Source organism: Habropoda laboriosa, unplaced genomic scaffold (genome assembly GCF_001263275.1).
Source record: "Habropoda laboriosa isolate 0110345459 unplaced genomic scaffold, ASM126327v1 scaffold244, whole genome shotgun sequence".
Taxonomy (NCBI): domain Eukaryota; kingdom Metazoa; phylum Arthropoda; class Insecta; order Hymenoptera; family Apidae; genus Habropoda; species Habropoda laboriosa.
In genome coordinates, this window is record NW_017100399.1 from 688545 (window position 1) to 715191 (window position 26647).

Consider the following 26647-nt stretch of genomic DNA (forward strand, 5'->3'; position numbering starts at 1 on the left):
GTTACCGTTGTTTCGTGACGTTCGGTGAAAGAGGTTATTACATCAGACAGCTTTCACCGAAGGAAAAGTATTACTCTCTACGAAAGAAATCATTCTTATTTTCATGTTTTCTACGTTAATGGCTCGTGTCATCGTTCAATTTTCATCTTCGCTATTTTGTCGTCGAATAATTTTGGAGGACGGCGTTTCTGGGCCACGGTAAACTTTACAGTTTAAAATCGGATCGATCGGCATAATCCTATATAGTTTCGTATAACCTGATACCACTTTGAATAATACCGGTATTAGGTGGTAATACCGTAATCGTTCTACATCGTGTGAAACGAGGAGTTCAGGTGTCAAGCAATAAAAGTTTGTTCTAGGTCGATTTTAACCACCATCCACGCATATGTGAACGTTTGGTTTTTCCTACGATAATCTCCCAACAAGGACAGCAATGTAACTACATAAAAAATTGCATCATTTTTTTCTAACCTTAAAACAATCGTCTTCGAAGAGGTTAAAGTTCCGCGACAATCATCGTCAAATATGAAATCTATTTTTCTCTACCACAAAACATCTTAATTCTACACCAATTGTAATACGTTCAAATTTTCCATCAATATTTCACGAAACACCGAACAGAACTTTCACAATTTAATTACAGCGCAGTGAAGAGTGTCAACTAGAGAAAGTATTCCACCTATCTATCGCTGAAAACATTCCACGAACAAAGATACTCCACTAGCCAATATGTCGTCGTTCTGTGGCTTCGCTAAAGATATTCCACATAGCACGAGCACTTTGGTATATACAAAAGCTAACCAAGAAGCTACGTTTCCGAGTCAAAATTACAAAGTGACCCGGATAGAGAGAAGAGACGGCAGGAAGGTTGATCACGCGAGAGTCCAACAGTATCCTACGATACCGCAAGGAAGAAATATGCACGGTTCGTGAAAAGAAGGCCACGACGGGCCAGTTTCGAAGAGAGAGCCGGAATGGAAGGTTTCGTCCGTCGATGACGAAGCTACCACGGCCGGCACGCGTGTTACAGAGGAAGGTCGACGCTGGAGAACCGAACCGTGGAACGACGAGGACCACACCGCTGCGAGGAAAAGAAACAAGGAGAGAACGCGAGATGTGCAGCGTGGGCGAGAGAGAAAAGGGAACGCGCGAGTAGGAAGAATCCCTTGACTCGAACGAGAGAAAACGAGAAATAGAGAGAGAGGGAAAGACTGAAACGCAAGTGGAATAGCAAGAGAAAGCGAGACAGCGAGAGAGAGAAAAGAGGGAAAGGGGAGCGAGAGAGAGAGAGAGGAAGGAGGAAAAGAGGCCGAGGCAGAGACCTACATATTCCGTGGGGCCAATGAGACGGCGCAATGTGTCGGCACGATGCTCTCATCCTTTTCCAACGCGTTCGTCTGATCTCGGAACGAAGTACGGCGCAGCCAGCCGACAGAGGGAGAGGGAAACGAAGGTAGCTCGCCGGAGTAGAGCGCTACGCCGAGTCAGTTGCTCACGAGCATTCGCCAGCGAACGTACGAATTATGGCTGTCCTTTTCGTGAATAACAACGCGGGTGTCGTGTTCGCGGCTTGCCGTACGGTGCTTCTCGTGCTTGCTGCTATTCTTGTTCTCGCCGAAGCTGATCAGAAACCATCGGCGTTGAAGATCGAAAAGCTGTACGTGCCAGAGGTATGCGACGCGAAATCCAAGATCGGTGACCAGCTGACGATGCACTACACCGGCACGTTGCAGGACGACACCAAGTTCGACTCAAGGTCAGTGACACTTTACCGACACGTTATTTACTAGGTTCTCGGGGGTCAGGAACGTTTGTATTTCGTTCCACGAGTGATGAAATATAGGATGTTTTTTCTTTCTCGATGCCTTGTCGTTTTTGTTTTTCCGAGAATTCCGTTGGCTCTGTGTGTGCGTTAGGGACACACGTGTACGGGAACGAATGCCTTTTTTTCTCGACACGTTGCTCGTCGAACGGTCAAAGAGCCCTTTCAACTGGTGAGCGAGCACGCGTTTTAAATAAAGAAGCCATTGGTTTCGCGAGTGGGAATTTGCGTTCCAGATTCAGATGTTAGGTTGTCCGATTATGTGTTTCCACGTAGGTTATGATGATGTCAACGGTGACGACTGGTACACTGGTATGGCAGATTAAGGGCAATTGTTACGGTTGGCTATACTGTGTCGTATCTGTCGAAATAGTTTTTCTTTGTCATGCTGTTTCTTTACGAATTTATAATCTGCTTTTCGTGAATTTTGACTAATTAGAAAATAGTGCCATATTGATCAGTCAAGTGTGATAGAAATATGATTTTAAATCAAAAATGTGTATTTTCAATGTACCGTTCTTTAATGTGCTTTATAAGAAAATGGCTTTCGTATAATAAGGTTAGTCTAACAAGGATCGTTTTTATCTCTTCCGGAGCATTAAGTTTCATGAAAAGAGTACATGCTGTCGTCATAGATTTTTCTTCGAAGTAATGTAAATTGTAAAATTGTCTGGAAATAAGTATGTTGTTATATCAAGACTCTTGTTCCTCGTGACTTTTACCATCGCGTATATCCTGCTTCCAATGACATTACTGTTTGTTGTCAGTGTGTCTGAACTGAATTCTCGATGTTATCAACCATCGAAAGTACAGTTATTCGACCAAGTATAATATAACAAGAAATATTTAAATTAGATTATCGGTGATTTATAATAATCAGAAGAAAAAAAATACGAGTGTTAAAATTTCGAGAATTTTTCTGCGAACGCGTATTATAACCTAACATTTTAACTTTGTTTCAAACTTCTAAAACGTTGAAATTTCTAATTTTCTCGCGACTCGTACGAAGCTTACTTTACAATTGTTGACATCCAACACGTATAGGTCTGGCAATTTCGCTGTATTTATTACATCAAACATATCCTTAAGCCCGGATAGTCCAGTGATAATCTCCCATTAAATTTCCTTACATTAACACGAACTTGCATCACGAGCCCTGCATGAAAATAATTAACTCGACCGATAGGATCGAGCTTAGTACTCGTGCACTCTATCCTCGAGCACATATTATACGTAGCGTCGATGTCACGTAGCAGCACAGGCGTCTCGAATAGCTTAAAGTTGGAACACTCGTAAGTCGTAGACATTTCAGACGACGTGCTTCGGGTTTGTCTTGTCCTGACAAAAAGTCTCTCTCGAATAAATCTCGAAATCCTCTCAGGCTTCGATTATTCCTCCATTGGCCCCGTATACATATGCACATCGTGGGATTAGGTTAGAAGCCTAATTAGAGGTTATGGCACATCGACGATTCGAAATTGTGCTTTGGTGATCAAAGTTCGCCCGTATAGTTGGTCATACCGGGATATAGTGAATCGGAATGACTATCGGGCGGGAAGATTCAGCGTTGATGACTCATTTGAACGGGAAACGTGCTCTCACGCGATTGGTCCGCGTAATCTGCCAACGCGGCCGCTTTATCAAAAGCCGGCGTAAGAAATTAAGCGATTTGCAAGTGTTCACAAATGATATATAATTATTCCATTTTTGCTTAAATTAATTTCCATTCAAACTGAATAATTATTCTATTATAAATTGAACTTTTTGAACACTTTAACGTGTGTCTAATTATAACTACTAACGAGAGCCGTTTTGGTATATTATTAATTCCTCGAAGTAGCTCTTTCGCTAATTTCGAGAAATTCGAGAGTACGTTTACAAATTCTAACCATTAACGAACTAGCAACCGATGCCCGAATATAATAGCCATTACAACGTCGCGTCGTTACCATAATAATTTCATAATGGAATTTTAACGAACGTAACTAATTAAAATCGAACCCCTGAAAGCTGAAGCAAAAAAGAAAAGACGAAAAGAAATGTTTTATAAAATCAGAAAAAAGAGTGTTGTTCGTGGAAACGTAACGCGCGGCGCGCGGTAAATGTTAATTAAATATAACGTTCTGGTAATGTCGGTAATGCCACAAGAATTTTCGCACTTCCTTTTTTTCATAGCGTAACAAGCATACACGGGGAACAATGGCGTTCTACGCGAAAGTTAATTACTCTACGAAAGCGGTGCTCGTGAATTCCGTTATGATAATGTGGAACAGCGGTGTTCCCGCCGCCTGGAATAGGATCTCGGCTCATTATCGGTAACGAGAAATCTCGAGGCGGCCCGTGCGAATTCGGCCCCCTCGACCACGTCAGAAATCCGATTTGACAGCCAGTTTACTTACGTGCCTCGCTGTCCGTTCCACGAAGTCGTTCGCAGTATTAATTGCTCCTCGATCCAGGGGTGACAAACTCACCCGCTGCTTTGGCTGATCGATGGCGAATCCTCGGCCGGTGACGTTTACACGAAAATCACCGGTATCTACCTTACCAACACGATACAAAGAATCAACTTTATTTTTTTTTTTTTTTCTTCCAACGACGTAAAGAGTTGGATTTTACATTTTGAAAAAGAAATTGATAATGCTCGTCTTTGGTTGGTAGAAGTGATAACGTGTCTCGATTGTTGATTGTTAAATATGCTCGCGGGTAAATAAGACGCGTTATCGCGTTCAATGATAACCGTTCTACTCGAGAGATTAGGAAATCGTACTTTCTTTCACTGTGCTGCCTGGAAAGTGTATATCTATTGACAGTCTGTGTCAACGAAATGTTGGGTTACTGATAACGAGGCTGACCTTAGGAGGTTGTGATAAATAAATGGAGTTTGTTCTTTGATTAACAATTTGACGCTCGTATTTTTCTTAACTCGACGAACCGAATGAGACTAATTTTATTTTTATTTCAATTATTTAGAATTATTTAGAGATAGGTTCCTCGTTATTTGTAATGCTGTGACTTAATTTTCTTGCCGCAATTGGAATGATAACGCGATATGGAAAGTGAGAGAAAATAATAAAAAAATTACGCGTACAATTGCGATACAAATTTTCGAATTTTTGAATTTATCGTTTTATTAAATTCAGGTGGAAATATGCAAAGGGTAAAAATTGAAGCAAAAGTGTGCGAGAAGTCGGCAAGAGCGTATTGCAAGAAAATTTTCAAAGCGCTTGCAGCCAAGAGCAGTGAAAGGGTTAATGCATTTTCGTATACGAGGTTGTAACACAAATTAATGGAAATTACGTCCAATCAGACACTTGGAAAAAATTAATAATGTTTATATCACTCACTTTTAAGTATTGCGAATATTTTTGCCTGCACAGTGTTCGAATACTCTCGAGAGTAATTGTACATTGGTGCATACTATTGTGGATGATCTAGCATCTACTCTAGCAGTGTTACTATTCACGTATCACGTGTTAGCAGAGTGACGTAAATCATTACATGCAGAATATCCCTGCTATCGTCGAGATCTAACAGTGAATCCAACAAGCAAAGATAAAAAGGTTCATATAGACACACCACTTGTTTCACCTCGTTTCTGAGTTATTCTTGTGTTCCAATAATCTCTGTCGAAGGCTTACCTTATCTCGTTTATTTCCATACCGTTCAAATTTCGATATCTGATAACGAATACATAAATGCACCGTTGAATGTGAATACAAAATTTGCGCATATCGGTACATTTGCAATTTAATGGAACATTATCGTTATTACCAATGGCTAAAATATGATTAATCATAGAAGCAGCTGTATCTGTTAAACAAAACGAAGCATCTATCGCGTGTCGCTCTTTTCACCGCTTTTTACTATTGAACTCACGGATAAGTCAGAGTGGAGCTGTCGATGAAACCGCGTCTGTATATACAGAAAAGCGCATTGAAAAGCGTTATTTTTCCGTGGATTAAGTTGCTCGGTATCGTGTGCATCATCGAGCAGCTCTTTGTAATTTAAATTTGATATTACGAACGAGGACTGGCGGTGAACGGCGGGGGCCCTTTGAGCTCTCAATATCCAGCGAAATTGTATCACGTTTGTGTATATAAATGTCATCGTGCGGTAAGCTACGTTGGGTGTTTCTCCGTTGTACCGTAGAAGCGTTTTCTCTTTCTTTTCTTCTCTATTTTCCCGCCGGCCGCTTCGAACATGTTACATACGCTCTGCCGTGTGTGCGCCGCTTTGATACTCGCATTAATTAAAACGTAACAAATTGTATATGCCAACCAGGCGAATTTCCCTTTGTGCGTCAGGATTATTCTCCGCGTGTGTCACGTGCCGCGTTTGAATATTTTCACCGCTCAACTTTCTTCCGGCCGCGTTAGAATTTCGAACGTTTTTGCAGCCGAGGATCATTGTTTTTTAAGATGATTTCAATTAACGAGAAAGAATTAGACTGGTCACGTTAGGTGACAGATGAGAATTTTTGAAATCTTCCGAAGAATTGATTGTTTCTCGACTCAGAGGCGACAAATTTACTGCTTGGTTGATCGATGGGGGAATCTTTTCCTCTGACGGAGAATTTTAACCTGATTTTTCTTCGTTCGTGAGAAGAAAATTTAGCGTTGATTGCAGTTTTAGATTTTGATGGAAAAAGCAGGAATAAATACAGTAAGGCACCCTGCAACGCGGGAAATTCAAATTAAAGTTACACCGACATCGCTTTTTGAGGCGCTGATAGTTTCTTCGTCGGTAGAATTCTCTTCAGATTCAGAATTTGTCTTCTTTTTATTCGCCTTATATGCGGAGACAGCAGCAATTTTTCGATCGCCTTATAAAATATAATTCTAAAAAAGTGTAATGATTGTTAACACTAGAGTTACCAACCGAGTCAAAATGACCCATCAGCGACTTTCCAAAAGTGAATTTTTGATTCATGTCGATGCAAATAGAAGCACACATGTAGAAAATAAATTCTTACCAGTATTGAACATTCACGTTTTTTCGTTAATTTTGACCGCGGTCGGCAGTTCCAGCGTTAATTTAAAAAATTCTAATTATTACAAAAGCGATACGACGCGTTTCGTATTTAACAGAAGCTTAACTGTACAATTAGAAACGAGTCGAACACAATCTGCTTTGTGTTACTTTGAAAAAGGTACATTTGAATTGAATACTCCTAATTTGCATTTTAACGGGACACGGTAACTTCAGAATGTACCGAAGATTATTTGGTCGGATCCCGTTGATCATTTAAACCGGATCTCTCGACGGTTGCGATAAATCGAGGAACGATAATGATATTCGACTGAGATGACCGCGTTGTCGCGTCTAAATTGTTTTGTGGGGCCGTTACTGGCACCGTTAATCGCGGAGTCGACAAACTGCGCTGGGAAAAGTTAATGCCACGTTTGGGGGTCACCAGAGAGAGACGATGAACTATCGCGCTGCCCGCGATACCACCAAATACGACGTGACGTGTCCATTATAGATTACATCCAGAGATTTCATGTTTTGAAAGTACCTAATTTTGTGCAGTTACAGATGGCTCTGTAAAAACTGTCTATTTTTATAAACGAACAATAGTCTTACAATTCACAGCATACGGTTTTTGCAATTTATAATTTTAACGATGAAAAGTTTGGGTAATTAGGTTCGATTTTTAGATTTTTTCAAATTAGCTAGGTGAATTTGTAGTTTTTTTTTTTTATAAAAGAATCTTTCAAAGAATTTTGCAACGAATTTTTCGTCTTTGATAATTACGTATTTGTAGCATCAGTTTGAGTAACTAGGTTCGATTTTTAGGTCTTCTTATATTAGCTAGGTGAATCTAAACTTTTACATAAAAGAATTTTTCAGTGAATTTTGCAATGAATTTTTCGGCTTTGATAATTATATATTTGTAACATTAGTTGTGTAAGTAATTAGGTTCGATTTTTAATGAATTTTTCGTCTTTGATAATTATACATTTGTAACATCGGTAGTTCTGCTTTAAGACACCACGAGAAACACTCGATTCAACTAGATTCGACGCAGACATCTCCGATAGAACACTTGGAAAGGAAGAACTTCTTACAGATTTTTTATCTAACGTCTCCTTGCAGACGCATTGTGTCTGCATCGCGAGATAAAACTGCGCTCTGATAGATCTTTAAAGCCTCGCGCCTCGCGATTCCGTCGAAGGTTCGCAGCGAGGCAAGGAAAAAGAATGAAAAAAATTGCTTAGCTAAGTTTGAACGTCTGTACCGAGAACGTTTGAATGAATGCATTGATAAGAATGTTCGATGTGCGATTCTCAGTTTGCGTAACAAGCTCTCGTTAAAAAAAAAAAAAAATTACAGCCTGTCGTTTCGCGGCGAGAAATTTGCATAGAACACATGTTGAATTCATTCATTTTTTGTTTGCCGGCGGATCCGCGTAAATAATGTTGCTAATTACCTCAGAGAAATTGGTTCCGCGTTTTATAACTTTTCTTGTGTACCTATTTTCTTGCGTGAATAGCGTTTTTACCACTTAACGATAAGTGGCAAAGAACTCAGTTACCACTGTAAGGTAAAGAAAAATTCTCTGATAAATTTCATTCGAATTCATCTGCTCTGTGAATTATTATCCTTTGTTTATAAATCATTCAGCATAAATAGGAGAAAAAAGATGGTTGGAATTTAGGGATAATATATTCATAAAATTGGAGTCTCGTGGAATCGTTCGAAACGAATAAAAAGTCAAAGAGGAAGTTAATCCTTGCCTGAATTCACGGTATACCGGCCAAACGAATTTCGTTTATCCCCATAAAACATCAACTGGTCCTGGCCGGTGCCTTTTAGCTTTCGTAACGTGCACACGCGTGTGTGTACGACTGCAAAGTCGTGCGGGCTATTTTCTGCCTTGTTAATTTCCTAATTACGCGTGGTGATTAAACTTCCTTTTTGGGAGGCGACGTTCACCCGAACGAAATTGCCAACAGCCCACCGTCGGCTGAACATTTTGACAAAATCAGTGATAAAACTTCCAAATTTTCCGTCTTTAACCAACGATTGAATCGACGATTGATTCAATTATTTAAAAGAGCAATAATCTAATCACAAGTATTAAATCATGTAAACGTTGTAATAACTTTGACGTGCTTCAGAACATAGACCTTTCTTCAGACGTCGATATTTGACGAAGATACCTGTCGCAAACAGATAGATTCACTGTTTCTTAAGCGATAAGAAGGAAGATTCTGCAGATCTGCCATCTCTCACGGTGTATTTTCCTTGCTGTTCTACAGTAAAGAGTTTTCATTCCGAGCACAGACGATAATTCAATACGAGCGACTAATCAATCCCCAACTTAAAACGCAAAGTAGTACACCGTTCACGGAACACGGTTATTACTAAAAACAATGCGAACCTCGGCGTTTCTTATTTCACAAGCAAGAAAAAAAAGAAAGCTTTGGTACATCACAAGAAAGGCAAAAAAAAAAAAAAGGAAGAAAAAGGTAAAGGAAACGAGCAAACGACGAGTTGGCGGTGCGATGATTAAAAGCGTCGCGAGACTTTCATCCTGCTCCACGTTCGTCGATTGCCACTCGTCCCATTTCTTCTCCGTCTCATCCAGGACACCGAAATTCCGTCTCTGTTCCCCAATAAGCTTGCCGCGGTCGCCTCGAGCAGCTGTTTATTGTACTCGCGTTTAGACGTTTCTCGCTTGCTGTATATACACAGTTTCGCGATGGCTGGTGACGCCATTCACGGGGCGAAAATGTCGACTCTATTTGCCGCGTCTCCGCTAAAGGGCTTAGCTTCTTCGTCCACGAGTCGAGGTTCCCCGGTTTGGAGTACCGGGAATCTCCAGGCTAAGCCCGCCATTCCCAAAGCAAATCTTCGGTCGAGTCGGTTTTTGTCCCCGCGAATATTTCGCTATCTCTGTGTCGACGCTTTAATGCTCTCTTTCCAACCCTCACCACCGCCGCCCCGTGTTCCTCTACTATCCACTCTTCCGCCTTGACACGCTCTCGCCGCGCCCCTTCGTTTATCTCTCCTCGCCTCTTCTTCGTGTTCGTCGCGTATATATATTTCTCGCGAGGCGCGTCGCGCGTCGAGCAATGCACACGTCCTCCTCTGTGAAGGCGTTCTATGAATCGGTACATGGCTGTGAACGCGACCCGTGTGAATGTCGTCGACGGCTGTGGAAATAAAGGGAGACACGCGGCGGCATCGGATGGTGGAAAAAAAAAAAGCGGGCGGAATATATGCCAACCTGCTGGATTGCTCGAGTGCTGTTCAGATGGGTGACTAGGAAGTGTTTAGGTCGCTGACGCGTCGCGTTTCGTTCGCGTGGTTCTTGTAAATGGCGGCCAGTCGCGCTTTTGAGGCGGTGACGGTGTTTAATATTCAGATCGGATGAAGGTTTTACTCGGGAAGTTGCGTGTAATTTTTGTTCTCGCGGAAAATAGATTTTTTTGCGATGGAATATTTTTTTTTTTTTAATGGAGAATAGTCGGTGTAATATGGACAAGAGTGGAGAATAGTGAAGTGTTGCGAGTAATTCTTGTGTTTTTATGGACGAGAGATTTTTAACCTTTTAACTACGAAAGACCTTATTTTATTTTTTTATTTTGGCCAATGAGACATGTGAATATGGCGCTGGTCTATATCGATGTGTGAGAAAATCCGTCCCGAAGACGGTGAAGCGAGCACCTCGAAGCCAGGCCCAGCGCGCTCGGTGGGGGTGACTCCGCCCCTTTGGGTCTTTCCCTGGGCCTGTTCGCGTAGGGGTGGACAGGGATCGGCAGGACGACGAGACCGTTGAACGCGTACTCTTTGCGAACGACGCTCAGACAACGCGGAAATAGTTTTCGTGTAAAATACACTGTTGCGAGAAGGTAGAAACGTTTAATTAATTTTACGCTCACTCCGAGTTGGAGTACTTTCTGACAGATGGTTCTGTGCGAGAGTGCGCCGCGGTCAAAGTGTTAACGCACCTAGAAAAATTTCTATCATTTCTTTTTCGATAATACGACGAAGTAAGGCGAGCACTATAGCGTCTGACGAATGTATGAACAAGTTATTTCAGGGTACACCGTACTTAGGAGGTGAAACGAAAATATTTGAAGGAACAATAACGCGTCAGTACTTAAGATATTTCAAAGAGAAACTGTGCGAATTGATGAAATTCAGAGCATGTTCCCGCTATTTAGAGAAAGTTTCGCCATTCTAGCTAGTCTACGTGCACACGGTAATGCATCGACTAATCAGCTATTTCCAACGAGAGTACATCTTATGAATATAAATAGCAAGGAATACCATAATCCTCTGCTAATTGTTACTCTTACTTTCTAATCTAGCAATATCGTAAAAATAGGAATAAGTAACACGATGAAGAGAAATTGGAATATCAGTTGTTATGATGTGCTCGTGGTAGTTGCAACCAGCTTTCGAGCTTTGTCGAATTTAGCACGTGGTGTGCCGACTAAATCTAATAGGTTCGTCTTCGAAGGACCACCTCCGTGATTAGGAGGACAAAACAACTATTGCCAATGGTCTAAACTTCTAAAAGGAGCGACTCTTGGCGTGGTCAGATGACTTCTGTCGTTCCCTTCCGCGAAAGGTCCCACGACACCTCCGTGCGAGGACGCATCGCGGGGGTGATGTACATTTTTCGATAGTGGGAAAAACTACACGAAAATGCCACCCCCCAGACCATAGGTCACTCTCAGGTACCAAGCGTACCCTTGAGTGAGCAGACAATAACGCTGAGACGCGCTTCGGCTCTGGTGACCATATGAATGCAAAAATGTACAAGTTAAAAAAGGGGCGAAGATTCTAAGTCGAAAACAGGGCAATAAAAGGTAAAAGCAAGTTCTTAGATTGAAAGACTACGATTGCCCTGGCGTCATAAAATTACCGTTGCTACGAAACGAGCGAAGGCGAAAAATATATACAATAGAACTACATGCTAAGAAATCTAAGGGTCGGGCGGCTGGCATACCCGTCGAGGATTAAACATCAGTTGAATACTATCTTATCTCGAATATCATTGGAGAGAGAAACCAGATGAAATATCTTTCGAATCTAAAGCATAACTTATTTTCGATACGTGCACATGTACTTACATCACCTCTCAAGCCGTTGCACTTCAAATATTTATCAGTCGACGCTACATGGAGCATCGAGAATAAACATGTACATCGTACGGTCACCAATAACATCCCCTCGAGTGATGCAAAGAAGCTGGATACTGAAACACGTCGAGCTTTATTCTTTCGATTCCGCAACCGTTCTCTCTATGCTTTCTGTGTTTCTTCGCTTTCTTATTGCCGCGATTTTTCTCTTCCTTCTCTTTTCCCTTATCTGCTCGAACGATTGTCAGGTTAGAGGTCTGCTTTATGGTGGCTACGTCTGTGTCAGTTCGTAGCGTACGATCGTTCGTTTCTCTCTTCCATCAGATTCTTTCTGCTCTTTGTCTGTACGTCGTATTACACGTATGTATGTCGATGACATGCTCAAACGCTCGCTTTCTATGCAATTATGCAAATTGTCCGGAGATATTCGATTTTGTTGCTTCCAATTAAGCTCTTACTGCTGCTCGGATTTACGGATATTCGAATTTTGAGCATTCGAGTATTCGAGATTTTTTGAAACTTTGCAAGTTTGTAGAGGACCTCAAGAGAAGTATCGGGCAATTTTGTTTTTTACCCTTTTTCGGTTCTTCGGGGTGGAAACAGCCCTTGAATGAAAATAAGTGTTACCCTATTTCACTGTATATCTTTGAGACTGTAGTAGATCTAAAGAAATGTTTATAATAAAAATCTAATGGCTTTTTATGCCCTGTAGGACAATGCTGTTAAATTAATTTTTACTTTTTTCACATTTTTCTGTTACTTTACTGTGGTACGATGTCATTTCTCTGACAGCATTTTCAGTGCTTTTGAGTATGATAATATAAATTTCTCTCCAAGACGCACTTGGTGCGTCGTTGGCTGTACTGGGTAGGTAGTGAAGAACACATACGGTGCGTCCCTGTTTTCAAATTCGTAGTTTGCATTCTTTTCCCCGAGAACAAACTCAGAAGCCGAAACTCCATTTCTTGATATTCCTCTAATTTTGGTATCAAAGCACATGCTTGCTGCTTAACGTTACACAAATAAAACAAATTTAATCAATTTCGTACGATGGAGTTAGTCACTTTGGCTTCCGAGTGGCTCAAACGATGGTCGTGGTAGTTCGTTACAGACGTACCACTCCAATAATTCAATAACAAACACCATCAACGAAAGAGTATAGGATAACGTCTACCACATGTATCTTTAACCTAATTCTGATGTATAATTGCGTCTGGTTCGTGTAATGTTGTTGCATCTGCTACGCGTTTGTACAACTCGAAAGCTGTGCACTTAGTATCGGTAGATTTTGCTGCACAATTGCATTCCAGTTAGATTCGCGTAAACGAAAATGAGGCACGTAGGATGCGATCAGACCGGATGTCCAAGAATGACCAGAAGTTGCTCGGCTACTCGTCGAGATTGTCTTATCTTCTCGTTTTGTTCGTTGCGACGCGATTAAATCATGCACGAGGCTGCAGAAACGCAACGAGAACGTAGACCACGCGAAGACGACCGGTTCAATCAGCTACGCTTCCACTTTCCTTTGCTCACGAGTTTAGGCCGCGTCAACTGCGATTTCACGTTCTTCTTTTTTAAGGAGTACACACCGTAGATTGATTTGTACAGATATAGCTTGATTTATTAGGGTTTCGTGATCAGTTTGACAGTTTAGTGTGTCGCTATAATTTATGGAAGTGGAACTTTCGTGGAAGTGGAAAGGGTATTTTTCGACCGAATGCTCGGGCAAAATAGTGTAAAAGATTGGAATGTTAAAAATTCAACGGTGTAAATATTTTTCGGTAATTGAGTATTTTCGGATGATTTTTTTCTATTAAAACTTTTAGAACGTGTTAATTGGATTGTTCTTATTTTTATACAACGAAGGAAGCAAGTATGATATATGAGTCACTCAGAAGCCAAAGTGACTAACTCTATCACATTCGATTTATTAAAGTTTTTTTACTTATGAAAAATTAAGCACCGAGCATGTGCTTCGATACTGAAATTAGAAGGATATCGAAAAGTGGAGTTAATCACTTTGGCTTCTGTGTGGCTCATATGAAGATTGACTTATTAGGCTTTCGTGGGCAATTTAATCTGTGCCATTTTGGTCGAACCAAAAATTCCTCGTTCGAAAGCTCAGTCAAGACAGTGTAAAATAAGATAAAACTCTTAACAATTCAACACTACCAATATTTTTCTATAATACAACATTTTAGTATCACTATTCACCTTCGCTTCAGTTGAAAACCTTTCGAACGTATTAATCGAAACTCTCCTTATTGTTCCACAACAGAGAAAACAAGTAGCAATTACCGCGCTATTATCTCTCGAGTGTTCGATAAATTCCGTAAAGCACCTGTAACGATAAAAACCAGGTGAATGGCAACATAAAGATAATGAATTTAAACTGTAGCTACAGTTAACCCTGGCTGAACTAATCTTCTATGGGTAGCCCATTCCGAAATTGCCCGCTACGCTTCCACAATATTTCTCCAAGCCAAATCACACGTCGCACGCATCATTTCGTCGCATTCTGGCCACGCGATACACGATCCACACACAAGCCAGATCGAAGAGGGAGGGTCGCGTACATTGACGCAGTCGATTATTCGGTTGCGTTCCATGGATACGCGACGAGGCTACGGCTTAAACGTGTCTACCAAGTGAAACTGTGTAGGCCAGCTGGCGCATAACGAGGGAATCGGAGCGGATATTAACGGGAATCCGAAGCTTATTCTGTTACACAACGAGCATTATCTGATTTTATCCTGTTCGGTTATCGGTCGCGATTCGACAGATTAGATCCATCGGATCCTATCACGGATAGACAGGGGATACCGGGTCCGGGGGAATCGGTGAATAACGCACACAGCTGGCCCTGCTCTCGTATTCCATTCGAAGATATAACTCGTTCTTGTAATTGGCAGGTCGTGAATCATAGAATTTCGTGATCGATGAAGGTTGACCGCCGTTTGGAAATGGGTCGTATCAATTTTGCGTGGCACGCTCCGATGGGTTTGATGGAGTTGTTGGCTAGTTGTTGGCGGTTTCGCTTGTTTGGACACGCGTAACGAGACCTCCGTGGTGATAGAAAATTAACGAAGCATGCCTCGAATAATTGCCGAAGGGAAACTTGCGAAGGAACTTTGGATCTCTAGGTGTTCGCAGGAATTTTCGCTACGGTGAATCTCGAGGGGTTAGAGTCCTCTGTTGTGTCACTCGTTTGCTTGATTATTTGGCAAAATTCTGGAAAATTGCAGGTGTCGACGAATCTTGCACTATGAGTTTAATAATTTATTACGGTGAAATGGGAGACAGTAGAAAAGAAAGCTGAGTGACGACGCAACATCATCTAGTCGGCCAACTAATAAAAAAATTTAATCAAACGAAGAAGAGTTGAATGTAGCCCTTTAATTTTCTCTGCAATTTCTTTAACCCGAAATAACCGAGACACGATTTCTCGAAATTCTCGAAGATACTTGAAGGATTCGATCTGAGAGCTAAGTAGCATCGTAACTCGCGCTCCATTGTCCACATTTTACAGAACAGGAAAAGTTTTCGCTGCGAAAGAGGGTGCAGGTCAAACCGCAAATGAGTCGGCGATAAAAGTTACCCGGTGTTTTCTGTTTTACGCTGTAACTGATCATCTTCTTGCATCTGTCGCTGTACAACCGTTCCCCTACGTATTGCACGACCTATTTGCTCAGTGGTTCGCCGTAATGACGAAAGTTTCGCGATCCACGCGTGGAACTTTCAGCAAAAGAACGCCGGACTGTTCTTTGCCCGGTGATTCGATCGAGCCTCGAGTGTGTCCATTGGAAATGCCATGAAAACATCGAAGTCAATCTAAACAGCTGGAAAATGGATGGAGAGAAGAGGGCACGTGACGAGAATCCAACAGCTGCCTTGGATATCGTCACGTTCACACTTTCCAGTCTCGTCCTCTTTATTACTCTAACAAGTTTCTTCACTCGTAATCGCGGGAGTAGCAGCGATGTTGCTTCCGTGGTTGATGAAATCCGTGTGCGCGGCGACTTTAATCTCGGGGACCTTATGTTCGTTCCACGAGAACGATCCTTGTCTTATTACACGTGTAATGGCCGCCGGAAATGGACGAAATACCGGCTCGTTTCATAAAGGTTTTATTGGATTGCTGGCGGAAGGGGCTAGTGATTGGGTTCGATCTTACGAGACTAAATTTTCGACCGAGATAGAGTAATACAAAAATTATTACTCTTGTAATTAACGAAATTTGAGGTCCTAGAATTTTGACTAGACGTTTTTTAGACACTAAAATTTAACCTAATTGCACACTTTCCTCTATTATCCTTCGTTTATCTCCTCTTCTCCCTTCCTTCGTCTCGTTCGCTCCTCCCAGACCTCCGCCAGCAAACTTCGATCCAAACTCGGAGATATGCAAATGAGAACAGCTCCAGACTCGATGGTCCTGGAATTTAGGGAGCGAAGCGTGGATCTGGGTCAAACACGGAGAAAGTGTGTCATTCGAAAGTCATCAGAGACCTGAATATCGCCCTACCGAATTACCAGCTATCGTTCAATGCCAAAGGTTTCATAAATAACGACCCGCAGACGGCTGGATGCGGTATAGCGGGCGCTCCATTATGCGCCTAATCTGAATGTAGCCCCCCTGATGCCGCCCGCGTTGCGGACTAGCCCCGTAGACGGGACGTTGTTAATTCAAACAGTTTACTTAAATTATGAATTCCATTTACACGCGCGGCCGCTTCTATTTCACGGGTAACGCTAATAATTACGACCACCGTTACCGGTCTGTCTTTCTGGGGAAAGTTGAAGTTCCGTAGAAGTAGTGCACCGCCAGCCGCCCGCGTGTTTTAGTTAAATACACGAGATATGTATGTAACGGAGGCGGCGGCGGCGGCGGTTCTGCGGCTGGGCTGTCTCTCAAGTGCACGCTCGACGAATACAGCAATTCGCGTAAAATACGTACGGTGGGTATGTATATGTACCGACAGCCAACCAGACAGTCAGACACAATGTGAATTACACTTGATGCTAGATACGCACGGTAGATATTAGATTGTTACGCGAGCATCGATTATTGACAGACGAGATGCACAATGTGCATACGAGCCTACGAGCGTTTTCAGAGATCTCGAGGGCAGGACTGTTTTAACATGCTCGCGACGGTGTGATCTGTCGTGGGTCATTTAGGTGTAGATTACAGGAAAGATCGAACGGTGGGTCACCACGTTGTTTTATAGTATTTTATGATGGAATGCGTATATTTAACAGGTGACAAGATTAGAAACTGGAAAATTCGGTATTAATGATAATAAGGGCTTCGGTAAAATCGAACCAATTCGGCGATTTCAAATTTTCGCGGGTAAAGAGGGTCCCTGTAATTGAAATTAATTTAATTTAATTTCGAATTTTTAATTTTGAGCTTTAAATTTGAAATTTGAGTTTACAAATTTTTATTTAAAATTGAGCATTTTTAAATCTGTTCACGAAAATTAAGGTTGGAGGGAACAGTGTCAACGCCGGCTGAAGAATGCATAAAATCTATCGAAAGTGGGACAGCCTGTGTGTGAACTCTTTAAATATTGAAATTATTAATTTCACACGCTGTTCCACTCTAAGATGAAAATATCTCGACGGTGGAGTGTTTACAGTCCCCGTCAGAATCGATATCTCGATCGAGAAGTAGCACACAGCGCGGGAACTGTTATTGCAACGTGATTTATGTCCGGAAAGTAAATTCAGTCGGATACACTTTCGAGCATGCAAAGTTATAGTTCCGGTGCACTTTTCTCTTGTAACCGGGGCTTTTAACTAATAAAACGATCTCGCGAAAAGTCGTAAATCTACGGTTTAATTCGACTTAAAAAGTTAGCCATCAGTCGGAGCGGTGAAAAAAATTTATCCTCGTCGCACGTTCGAGAAAAGAACAGTACAGAACGAAGCAGAACTAGAGAAAGAAAGAAAGGTAAAGAAAAGAAAGAGAAAAAATCGTGTCCAAAGTCGTAGAAAAAAAAAAAAAACGTTATCCGCTGGAAGCACCGTGAAAAAATATTTTTGTTTCCCACTTCGAAAAGTGAACAATACGATTTTCGAATAATGGACTGTCAAGATCTTAAATTAATAGTCCATTGTAAAACTGGCCGGGCTTTCGAAGCTCTTTGCCAGTGTTTGTCAGAAGGATTTTACTGAAAAGGATTTCTTTTTTCTTTTTTTTTCTCTCTCTCTGTCCATCGACGTTTTTTCTACCAGCGACAGGCGTACTGTAAAACTTTGACACGTTTTCCTCGCGCGCTGAAACCATCTCGATCGAACGAGCCCCCCGTACAAAAGCTCAGCCTTTCACGTTTCAAAGAGAGTTCATTTGATTAGACAATAAAGAGCGGCGTTAAATTTCACCGACGAAGGCTTCCCACGACCCTCTTTTCCCATCGAAATATTTATTTCCCTTCCTCTCGGTTCTCGCTGCATTGATTTCGTTGTATCTCTGCTGTAGAACTGCGCGGAGTAATAAAAGTGAAAGCAAGGAGAAGAAAGCATTCTCGTAAAAAATACACCTACTCTCATATTGCTGAGTGTTTTCAAGCATCTTTACGTTTCATACATGGATTTCTCTTGTTGAGTTATTTTTACGCGTTCGTTCCTTATGAACATGCAACACCTCTTTACAGTCTTCTCGAATAATTCTCCACGACGTGAAATACATTTTACAATATGTACACAGAGAAAATTACAGCTTTGAGAAAGTCGGTAATACAGGTAACGGAATTAACCCTCGATGTCGGGTCAAATATGACCCAATACTAAAATTTTCTTCGTACGCAAGCGAAAACTCAGTTTTTAAATTTTACTAGGCATTATATTGTTTAAAATTATACAAATACGTTACGATTAAAGTAACAAACAAGCCGGGTCAGTCGTGACCCAAAAAAACCTTCCAAAGGTTAACCCTTGGAAGGCGAATGGTTTTAGACGGACGCGGGAGGCGAATGCAGGGTCACTCTGACCCATAGGAAAATTCCTATCGTACACGGTTTCAAGAAGGAATTGGGTATAAATGCGTATCCTTTCAACTATATATATTTGATATTTTTCTTGTTTATTTACATTTGATATATAAAATAGATGTATTTCCTGTACCAAACGCCTGACTTTATCGCTGTTGAGTCAAAATGACCTTGCATTCGTCGTACGAGGGTTAATAAATTACAATGTACACCTGTATTCACCCTCAATTTTCTCTCTTTATTCGTGAGCTTCGTTAAGTTTCATCCACCGAGTTTCGCTACTCAAAATCTACTTTGGACGTCACTGGTACCTCACACAATCTCAAATTCCACGTCCAGACAGAACCAGGAAGAGCAGAAAAATTTCCAATTTTTATCACTCGCGATATCGTCGCCAGGTAGCTACCTCAGCGGCAATAAAAACACCTCGGTTACCTTTTCCCCTCCCGTGGTCGCATTAGAAAACCGATGCACGTAACCCCGTTCCCATGCACGAGATCAATTATTCGCGCGCGAGCAAGTTGCTCGATGGAGGCCCATAATTTTCCTATGTTTGTCCTAACCGCAAACCAGCAGTCGAAGCAACAGCCTGGTGTTCGAGAAGGGTGGCGTACGCGCGCGCGCCAGGGAGAGAGTTGTTTAGCGTGCAGACTCTACGGGTAGTCCTCCACCTCCAGTCGATTACCTTGAAAGTTCATTCGTGAACGCAAGGGTGGCGGGCCGACGCGACGGCCCGATAACGAGGAGGCCAAGGCACGATAACGTTATCGTTGTTGGTGAACCTTCGTCCTTCGGTCGCGTTCGACTCTCTCGGTGTGTTCGCAGCGTGCAACCGTTATCTCGTTGTGCACGCCTTCCTGGCTGAAGCCTAGCATCGACCACACCGAGCACGTGCCGATACACCGTGGAAAAGCTGGTCATCGTGTGTCCTTTATCGGTGAAACACGCCGCGCAAACCTTTCCCGCTACCGGGATGCTCCTTTTTCTCTTTGTCGCGTCGCTCTTGTTCACGAGGGAGACAGACACCCAGGAAATTTATTTTCACATTGGTTTCGTTGATCTAGTGATTCTTTTTTCGTGCTCCGTTCATCAGTTACTGGAGATAATTGGGTTTTCCTTTGTTGAGGGAATTTTGTTTTAAGGTGTCACCGTTGAGAATCGTAATTTTACATTATGAAGCTCAAGAGAGAGATAAAATGTCTGCAAAGTTTTTAACTATAGCTTTTTCAGACTGTCAGTAATATACTTTTGTGTGAGAAAGTTATCGTGAACGAATGATTATTTTTTTTTTTTTTATTGAAATTGAATTAAAGCTTCCAACAGGTAGGGCTTGCTAGGGTTAATGGTTAATTTGATTTATTTCGACAATTATGCTGTACTCTGAATTACACCGGGAGAGTAATAAATTGCCGGAGATTAAAGCGCAATTCATGTTCACGTGGAATAGTTCTTTGTTGCTTTATCAGTATTGCAGCTGGTTTTATTACGTGTCGGATGATGTATCTATACCGATGTATATTTTGTGTAATTTACTTAATGTTGTTGGTTTACCTTTATATCGCTCATCTTTCGCAGTGTTTCCTGCTTTCGATGTCCAACAGAGAATATAACAGTACTTTCGTTCTGCACAGTAATCAATTTTCTTCCGTTTCGACCGACAATCTCTGTATAAAAATGAAACTGCCACGTTTTTGTTAAATTCTTCCTATTCTCACTATGATCTCATCTTTGCAATACTAATATTCAAAAAATTCACAGTCAAACACACATTCTCTCATTCCAGTCCAAACGTCCATACAGTCGATAAACAAAATTATTTCGACATGGAAAAAAAAAATTAATAAATTTTCATTTCCCACTTTTCCCCGTTTCTCGTTGAAACGACAAACGACACACCGTAACTCGAGTTTCTATAACAGCAACTGTAGAACGATCGCGACAACACGCGGAAACGATTTTCATTCAGCGTGGAGGTAATTCGAGCGTGGAATAACGGTTCTCATCTGGATATACCGAACGATCATTCGACGCACTTTAGTTCCGTGCTGTCAATCGTGGCGCAAATTTCAATTAACCGATCTGTACACGTCAAGGAACGAACGCCGCGATAACGTGTTCGCCATTCTGCATTATAATCGGGCCCGGTTCAGGAGAGACATCGACCGCGAATTTACATTTTACGAGCGGGTAAAACGTGAACGGCCGCAGCCGCGTTGTTATACTTTCTGCTGTTTGTTTCATATTTATGGGTACATCGCGACGCGAATGGTGTATGCATGTACATGCATCAAAATTGCGACTATGCTCTCGAGTATTATGTCAACATGCATGTTTCGGTGGAATAATTAGACGATAGCTAGCTCTAGCCTAGCCCTTCCCTCTCTCGATGCTTTTTGCCGATCGGTCGCACCGGCATTTGCCCCACAATTAATTTCCCGGTTGCTTACGATGTCAACGTCATGCAAGGGCTAATTGTCCTTCTATCAACATAATAGAGTACGTAGTATACCACGGGCCATCAGTAAGTACGATCGTCAGAATATTCTACGAGACGGCACACTGTGTACTTTACGACGTGTACTACGCTCCGAGGACCAGAGACCTGAGCGTGACAAGATAATTACCGTGCCGTGAAATGTATTCACCTAATTCTCGATTGAAACTTCAGGCAGGGTGAGCTCTGATTTCTCGTTTCTGTGATTACGGTCTCTGTGAGGTTTTTACCGATAGGTAGATATATTTTTCTCTTCTTTTTTTTTTTTTTTTTTTTTTTTTTGAGAAGGTGTTAAATTAATTACGTAATTAGATTTGATTATATTACACATGTTTCGTAATTTTGCAAGGTTTATAAATGACCATTTCTCTTATCATTTGGAATAGAATAGACATATTTAAGGTAGACAGTGTTTGTAGGACACCTAGTTTTGCCTAGAATTACCTAATTTTTGAAGATTTTTTGGTTACATTACGCTGAATACGTTTGATAATTTTCCAAGGTTCATAAATGACGATTTCTCTTATCATTTGGAATAGTATAGATAATATTAAGGTTAGATATGGAAACTAAAGAAATTTTAATAGATATAAAGAAAAATACACGGTAGTTGAAAGTATACCGTAACTCGTGTCTCGAAGGAAACAGTTTATCCGTCCCCTGAACGAATGAAAATCACTTTCAAGTATCTAGTACACGTCTCCAGAACCTCGATTGCTGCCTGTCGAAACTGTCAGCTTCCAACCGCAGAAGGCGGAGCCCTCCCTAACATTTTTTCACCCTCCTTCCTTTAATACAATTCCGCATCCCTCGAACAGCGTCGAATAAAGAGGCTGTCTCACAGGGAAACTAGAGTGTGTAACAAATGTCCCCAGACTCAGGTTGCCAAAATCTTGACACTTCTTTTTAATTTTAAAGTCACTTATGCTTGCCTTTTAGTCTTCCATTCCGCCGTAATAAATTATTAAACTCAGAACCTGGGAATTTTTGTTAAATACTGTATAATAACTCAAGTGAAACGGTTTTGACAAGTCACGCATGTACTGCAAATTAATTTTCTGTAACATTTTTTTAATTTATCAGGGACGATGATTCAAAGTAAATATATTACGGGAAATTAGGTTTTATTATAGAAAATTAAGTCCTTTAGGTAGGAGAGTATTTTTTGTATTTTCTGAGGATCAAAGTTTCTTTAATTTAAAATTCGTGTCTCCCTATACGTAGTGCAGATTAAAAAAGTGTGCTTTACGGTTATCTGGCAATTGCATACGTTATAAATTGCAGAAATTTGCAGTTTTTATATTCTTATTTACGCTGGAAAATCCTTCGTTAATTTCCTCCGCGACCCTTTCACCCCGCCGTTTAAAGTCTCCCGCTCGATATCGGGCAGAAGGGCAAGAATCGTCCTTTGACCGCTCGAAATTTGTGGCTGAAGCAGAATTTTACGACCCCGTGTCGCATGCAGCCTGCTTTAGGAATCGCTTCACAGCGAGGAAAAGAGAGCGTTTCAGAAAGGGGAGGATTATTTATTTATCGCGATTACGGGCAATAAAATTCGCAAACGGAAGCTGGAGTGTGCAGTTGCAGCAGCAGCGTCGGCACGGATAGGAAGAGGGAATTTGTTTAACGCGATAATCCGGCTGGAAACCAAGCTGTTTTGTATTTCGCTAGGCTGTAAAGTTGCCTGGTGAATTGGTAGAATTTCGAAGTGGCGATAAGACGCGTTATAGTTTCTAATTGTCGCGGAATAATCACGGGCACCGTTACTCAGACGGTAATAGGGCGGTATTGGCTTAAAGAGCCAATTTGTAGTCGGAAGTGCAGATGTGATATTACGATACGTTTCCATTAGTATGAACTGTACATATTCGCCTGTGGTAAGCGTTACATTAAACGCAATTTGCAATATTCATTCAAGCTCTCAGCGCGCGCTCCCATCCAACGAAACCCTTTGTCGACGGTGTTACACCGCGCACGCGCTCACACATTATCCAGAGCTCAGTCGCATAGTTTCTGTCTCGCCTTTCTTCAAACCTGATTTCACGCTCGGCTGTTATATCTTTCATATATTTTCTCTGGGATAATCTGTGAGTGCATAGTGCGCATGCACCGTGAATAAATATGCTTAATTGAAGCATTAATCCGTATTTACAAGGGAAAAATTTCTGAAGTGATAATCACCGATTTTGATAAAACTTTGGTTTAGAGCTTACGTATTTTTCTGTATCGGCAATGGTCCACTGTGGAAGAGTGAAAATCGTTTTCAAAGCTGGGGATAGAGGAATAGTGTATGTTCTGTATTTTTGAAAAATCTACGCCTTTATCGTGCATCGTCCATAAGGAACGTGTTAAATAGATCACAGATTCTTGGTAACGTTTCGTGTTAAATTGGCATTTGACGAGGAATATAAGGATCGCAGTTTTGTAACGTCGCAACTAAAAATGAGAGGTACCGCTGTAAGCGAATTTAGCACGCGAGGTCTTCAAACGTCTCATCATCGTTAAAATTAGTTTGATGGACAGCGCCTGACCAGAGGCCTCTGAAACCGTTAATCTTCACCGACTGATTTCCGAAGAAGATAATTCAAGTCAAAAATAGATTTAATCACGCCGCAGTATATTATCGTTGCATCTCCGATGCATGAAAAAGTTAGGAATAATTAAACGGCAGATTTGAAATTTCTCATTTTAAATTACCATCAACCTATCGCTTCACTACCTAATTCACCCGCATTCTCAGCACTCGATATTTAAAGCACGACAGTTTATTTATTTTTAGAAGCTATAAAGATTATCGTCAACACTTACCTTTATATCATCTCTGTATAAAGCGAATGAATATTCATTATCTTGGAATACGTTATAACTTCCTTCGAAACGGTACAACGTCGAGTGTACAATTTAACGAAGACGAGGTTCCCAGAAGTGATGCAGAATTTCCAGCAGTGACATCTTCAGTGCATCGCAATTTTCCCACGTGGGGGAGATTATAAACGTTGTAGCATTCAGCCGGGTTCCGGAGGCAAGTGCTTTTTCCGTTATTAACGGGCGTCGGAAAATACTCTGGCCGGCCTCGATACCCAGTGTAAACCGTGCAGGCCGAGGGCCATAAACAGGGGGTGGCTTGCATCCACAGAGAGGCTACGAGGTCCCGTAAAACTGTTCCACTATTTCATTCCCCGTAACCGCTGCTGGCCGGTGCCACTTTTTCTCCGGTTCCACTGTTCGCGCGCGTGGAAATATTCTTCCGCGTCTGCAGGCTCCTCCGGTTACACGTGCCTCGTTTGCTACGGGTTCTACGTTCTTCGTTTTCTATCTACCCTCCTTTCTTTCCTAACATTCAAATCTATTTCAACGAACAGAGAGAGGGAGAGAGCGAGGCGGAAAGGAGTGAACGCTCGCGAAATAATTAGGAACCATACATCCTGGCCCACGGCTCGACTCTTCAACCCCGTTCGTATTTTTACCGGTATACGCCACGGTGGTGGCTTGTTTCCTTTGCATGTCCGTCTCTACTTTCGGCCTTTCTGCCTTTATACCAGGCTCGTCCAATTACATTTCTGCCCCGCTGTATTATTCATTCGGTGGAGCGAGATAAACTGAGCCGGCTTAGACCGCGATTATAAGGGTCGTTCTTACCACCCCGAACCACCTCAATTCCCGTTTCTACCCTTGGCCAACAACTTTTCGAGCATATTTCCGAAACTTAGCCACGGGTCGAGCTGTTGCCCACTTGGACGTGAACTTCGCGGTTGAAGGTTCATCGGGAATGTGTAGAGAGGTGTGTTTGCTGGCAGGTGTTTCTGGGGGTTACTGTGGCGGTGTTCCTCAATGGGAATTTGATGACCTTGTTGTGGGCGGGATGGGGTGTGACAATATACCCAGTGAGTTAATGAGAACTGCTACCTGAATTAAGTTATTTATTCTATTTACCGAGACATCAAGATGACCGTGAATTTTTTAAACCGTATTACCTATTTTTTCTGATACCGTGTGATAGCTGATAAAGAGACGAATTTAGTAATCTTGAAGTGACCATGTAGTAATCTTTACTACATTTACAATTACTACCATGTAGTAATCTGTTCCACCTCTATCTTTCTCAATTTTTCATCGCTTTCTATTTATTTCAAAATGAAAGGGTAGAAAAAGAAAAATTTCTTTACACAAAAAATACACAATGTTATTTAAAAAATTCAAGATCACCTAAGTATCTCGTCAAACAAGAGACAGAAGCAATGAAAAATTCTACTCAAGGAGTTCCATGGAAGACAACATATTTCATAAAAAAAACATTATCAGCTAAAGTAAATAAACAACGAGCCAATTCAGGTGGCAGTCCTCATTTACTCACTCTGTATAGAAATTTCTATAGCAGCAGTCGATCACTAACAATCTCGAACACAAGAAAAGGTACACAATTCTCGAGCGCATATTTCATCCCTTCGCTACGTAATTAAAGGATTAATCGCGAGGATAATCATTAAAATTCCAGCGTGAACTGTTCGATCTCGCTCTGAAGAAAGAGCGAGGCGTGTTCTCGGAGATGGGCGGAAAGAAGGTATCGAAGGCAACCTTTAAACTTTTTATTTGCTGGCTTGCAATCAACCGGAGAGTAGCTTGGCTTCGTTATCCCCGCTGACAGAGGGTCGCCGATTCTGGTCCGTAATCGAACGTCCTCCAGGCGGACTGTATTTTTAATTAAGAAACAAGGCTTACGCAAGGAACGCGGGCAGCCTCGGTGGAAAAATGCGGGGACGTTAGCTCGTTTCCCTGCGCTACGCTGCTGGATTTAATTAGTACCGGCTCTCGTTTCTCGCTCTCTATCTCGGGAAATGAAAAAGCCGGGAGAAGGAAGAAAGGAGGAAGGAAAGAAGTCGACGTGGTAGCTGGAGTCGGACGAAAGGACAGCGGTAGAAAAAAAAGAAAAGGGAGGATCGTTGGGACGGTGTGGGCGATGGTAAATGTTTTTCCTCGTGGAAAAATTCGTTTAAAAGGGTTGTCGTAGATCCGGTAACCGGCAGCCGCAGAATAAAAGGAAACGCGTTTTAGATAGGTATGTCACGCTTGTCGTTCGCATATGCAACGAGGCTTCGTGAAAAGCGTATAAAACGCAAATTAACTGACCGATAACGGCTCGAGGATGCTTCTCTCTTCGTGGAGATGATGAACTTGAGAGATTCTCTGCTTGAGTTTACGCAACATGCACTGGTGCTTCTTTTTTTTTTTTTTTTTATTG

At 41.7% G+C, this 26647-nt stretch overlaps 1 protein-coding gene across 1 annotated transcript in view; it reads left to right on the forward strand.

The window, feature by feature from the left end:
- The first annotated feature begins 1504 nt into the window (after nt 1-1504).
- The window catches only part of LOC108575275 (FK506-binding protein 2), a 122024-nt gene continuing 96881 nt past the window's right edge, over nt 1505-26647 (forward strand). Inside the window, exon 1 of the mRNA XM_017938031.1 lies at nt 1505-1759. Within this exon, the coding sequence (XP_017793520.1) occupies nt 1527-1759 (233 nt within the window). The 5' untranslated portion in view covers nt 1505-1526. The remainder of the gene's footprint in view (nt 1760-26647) is intronic.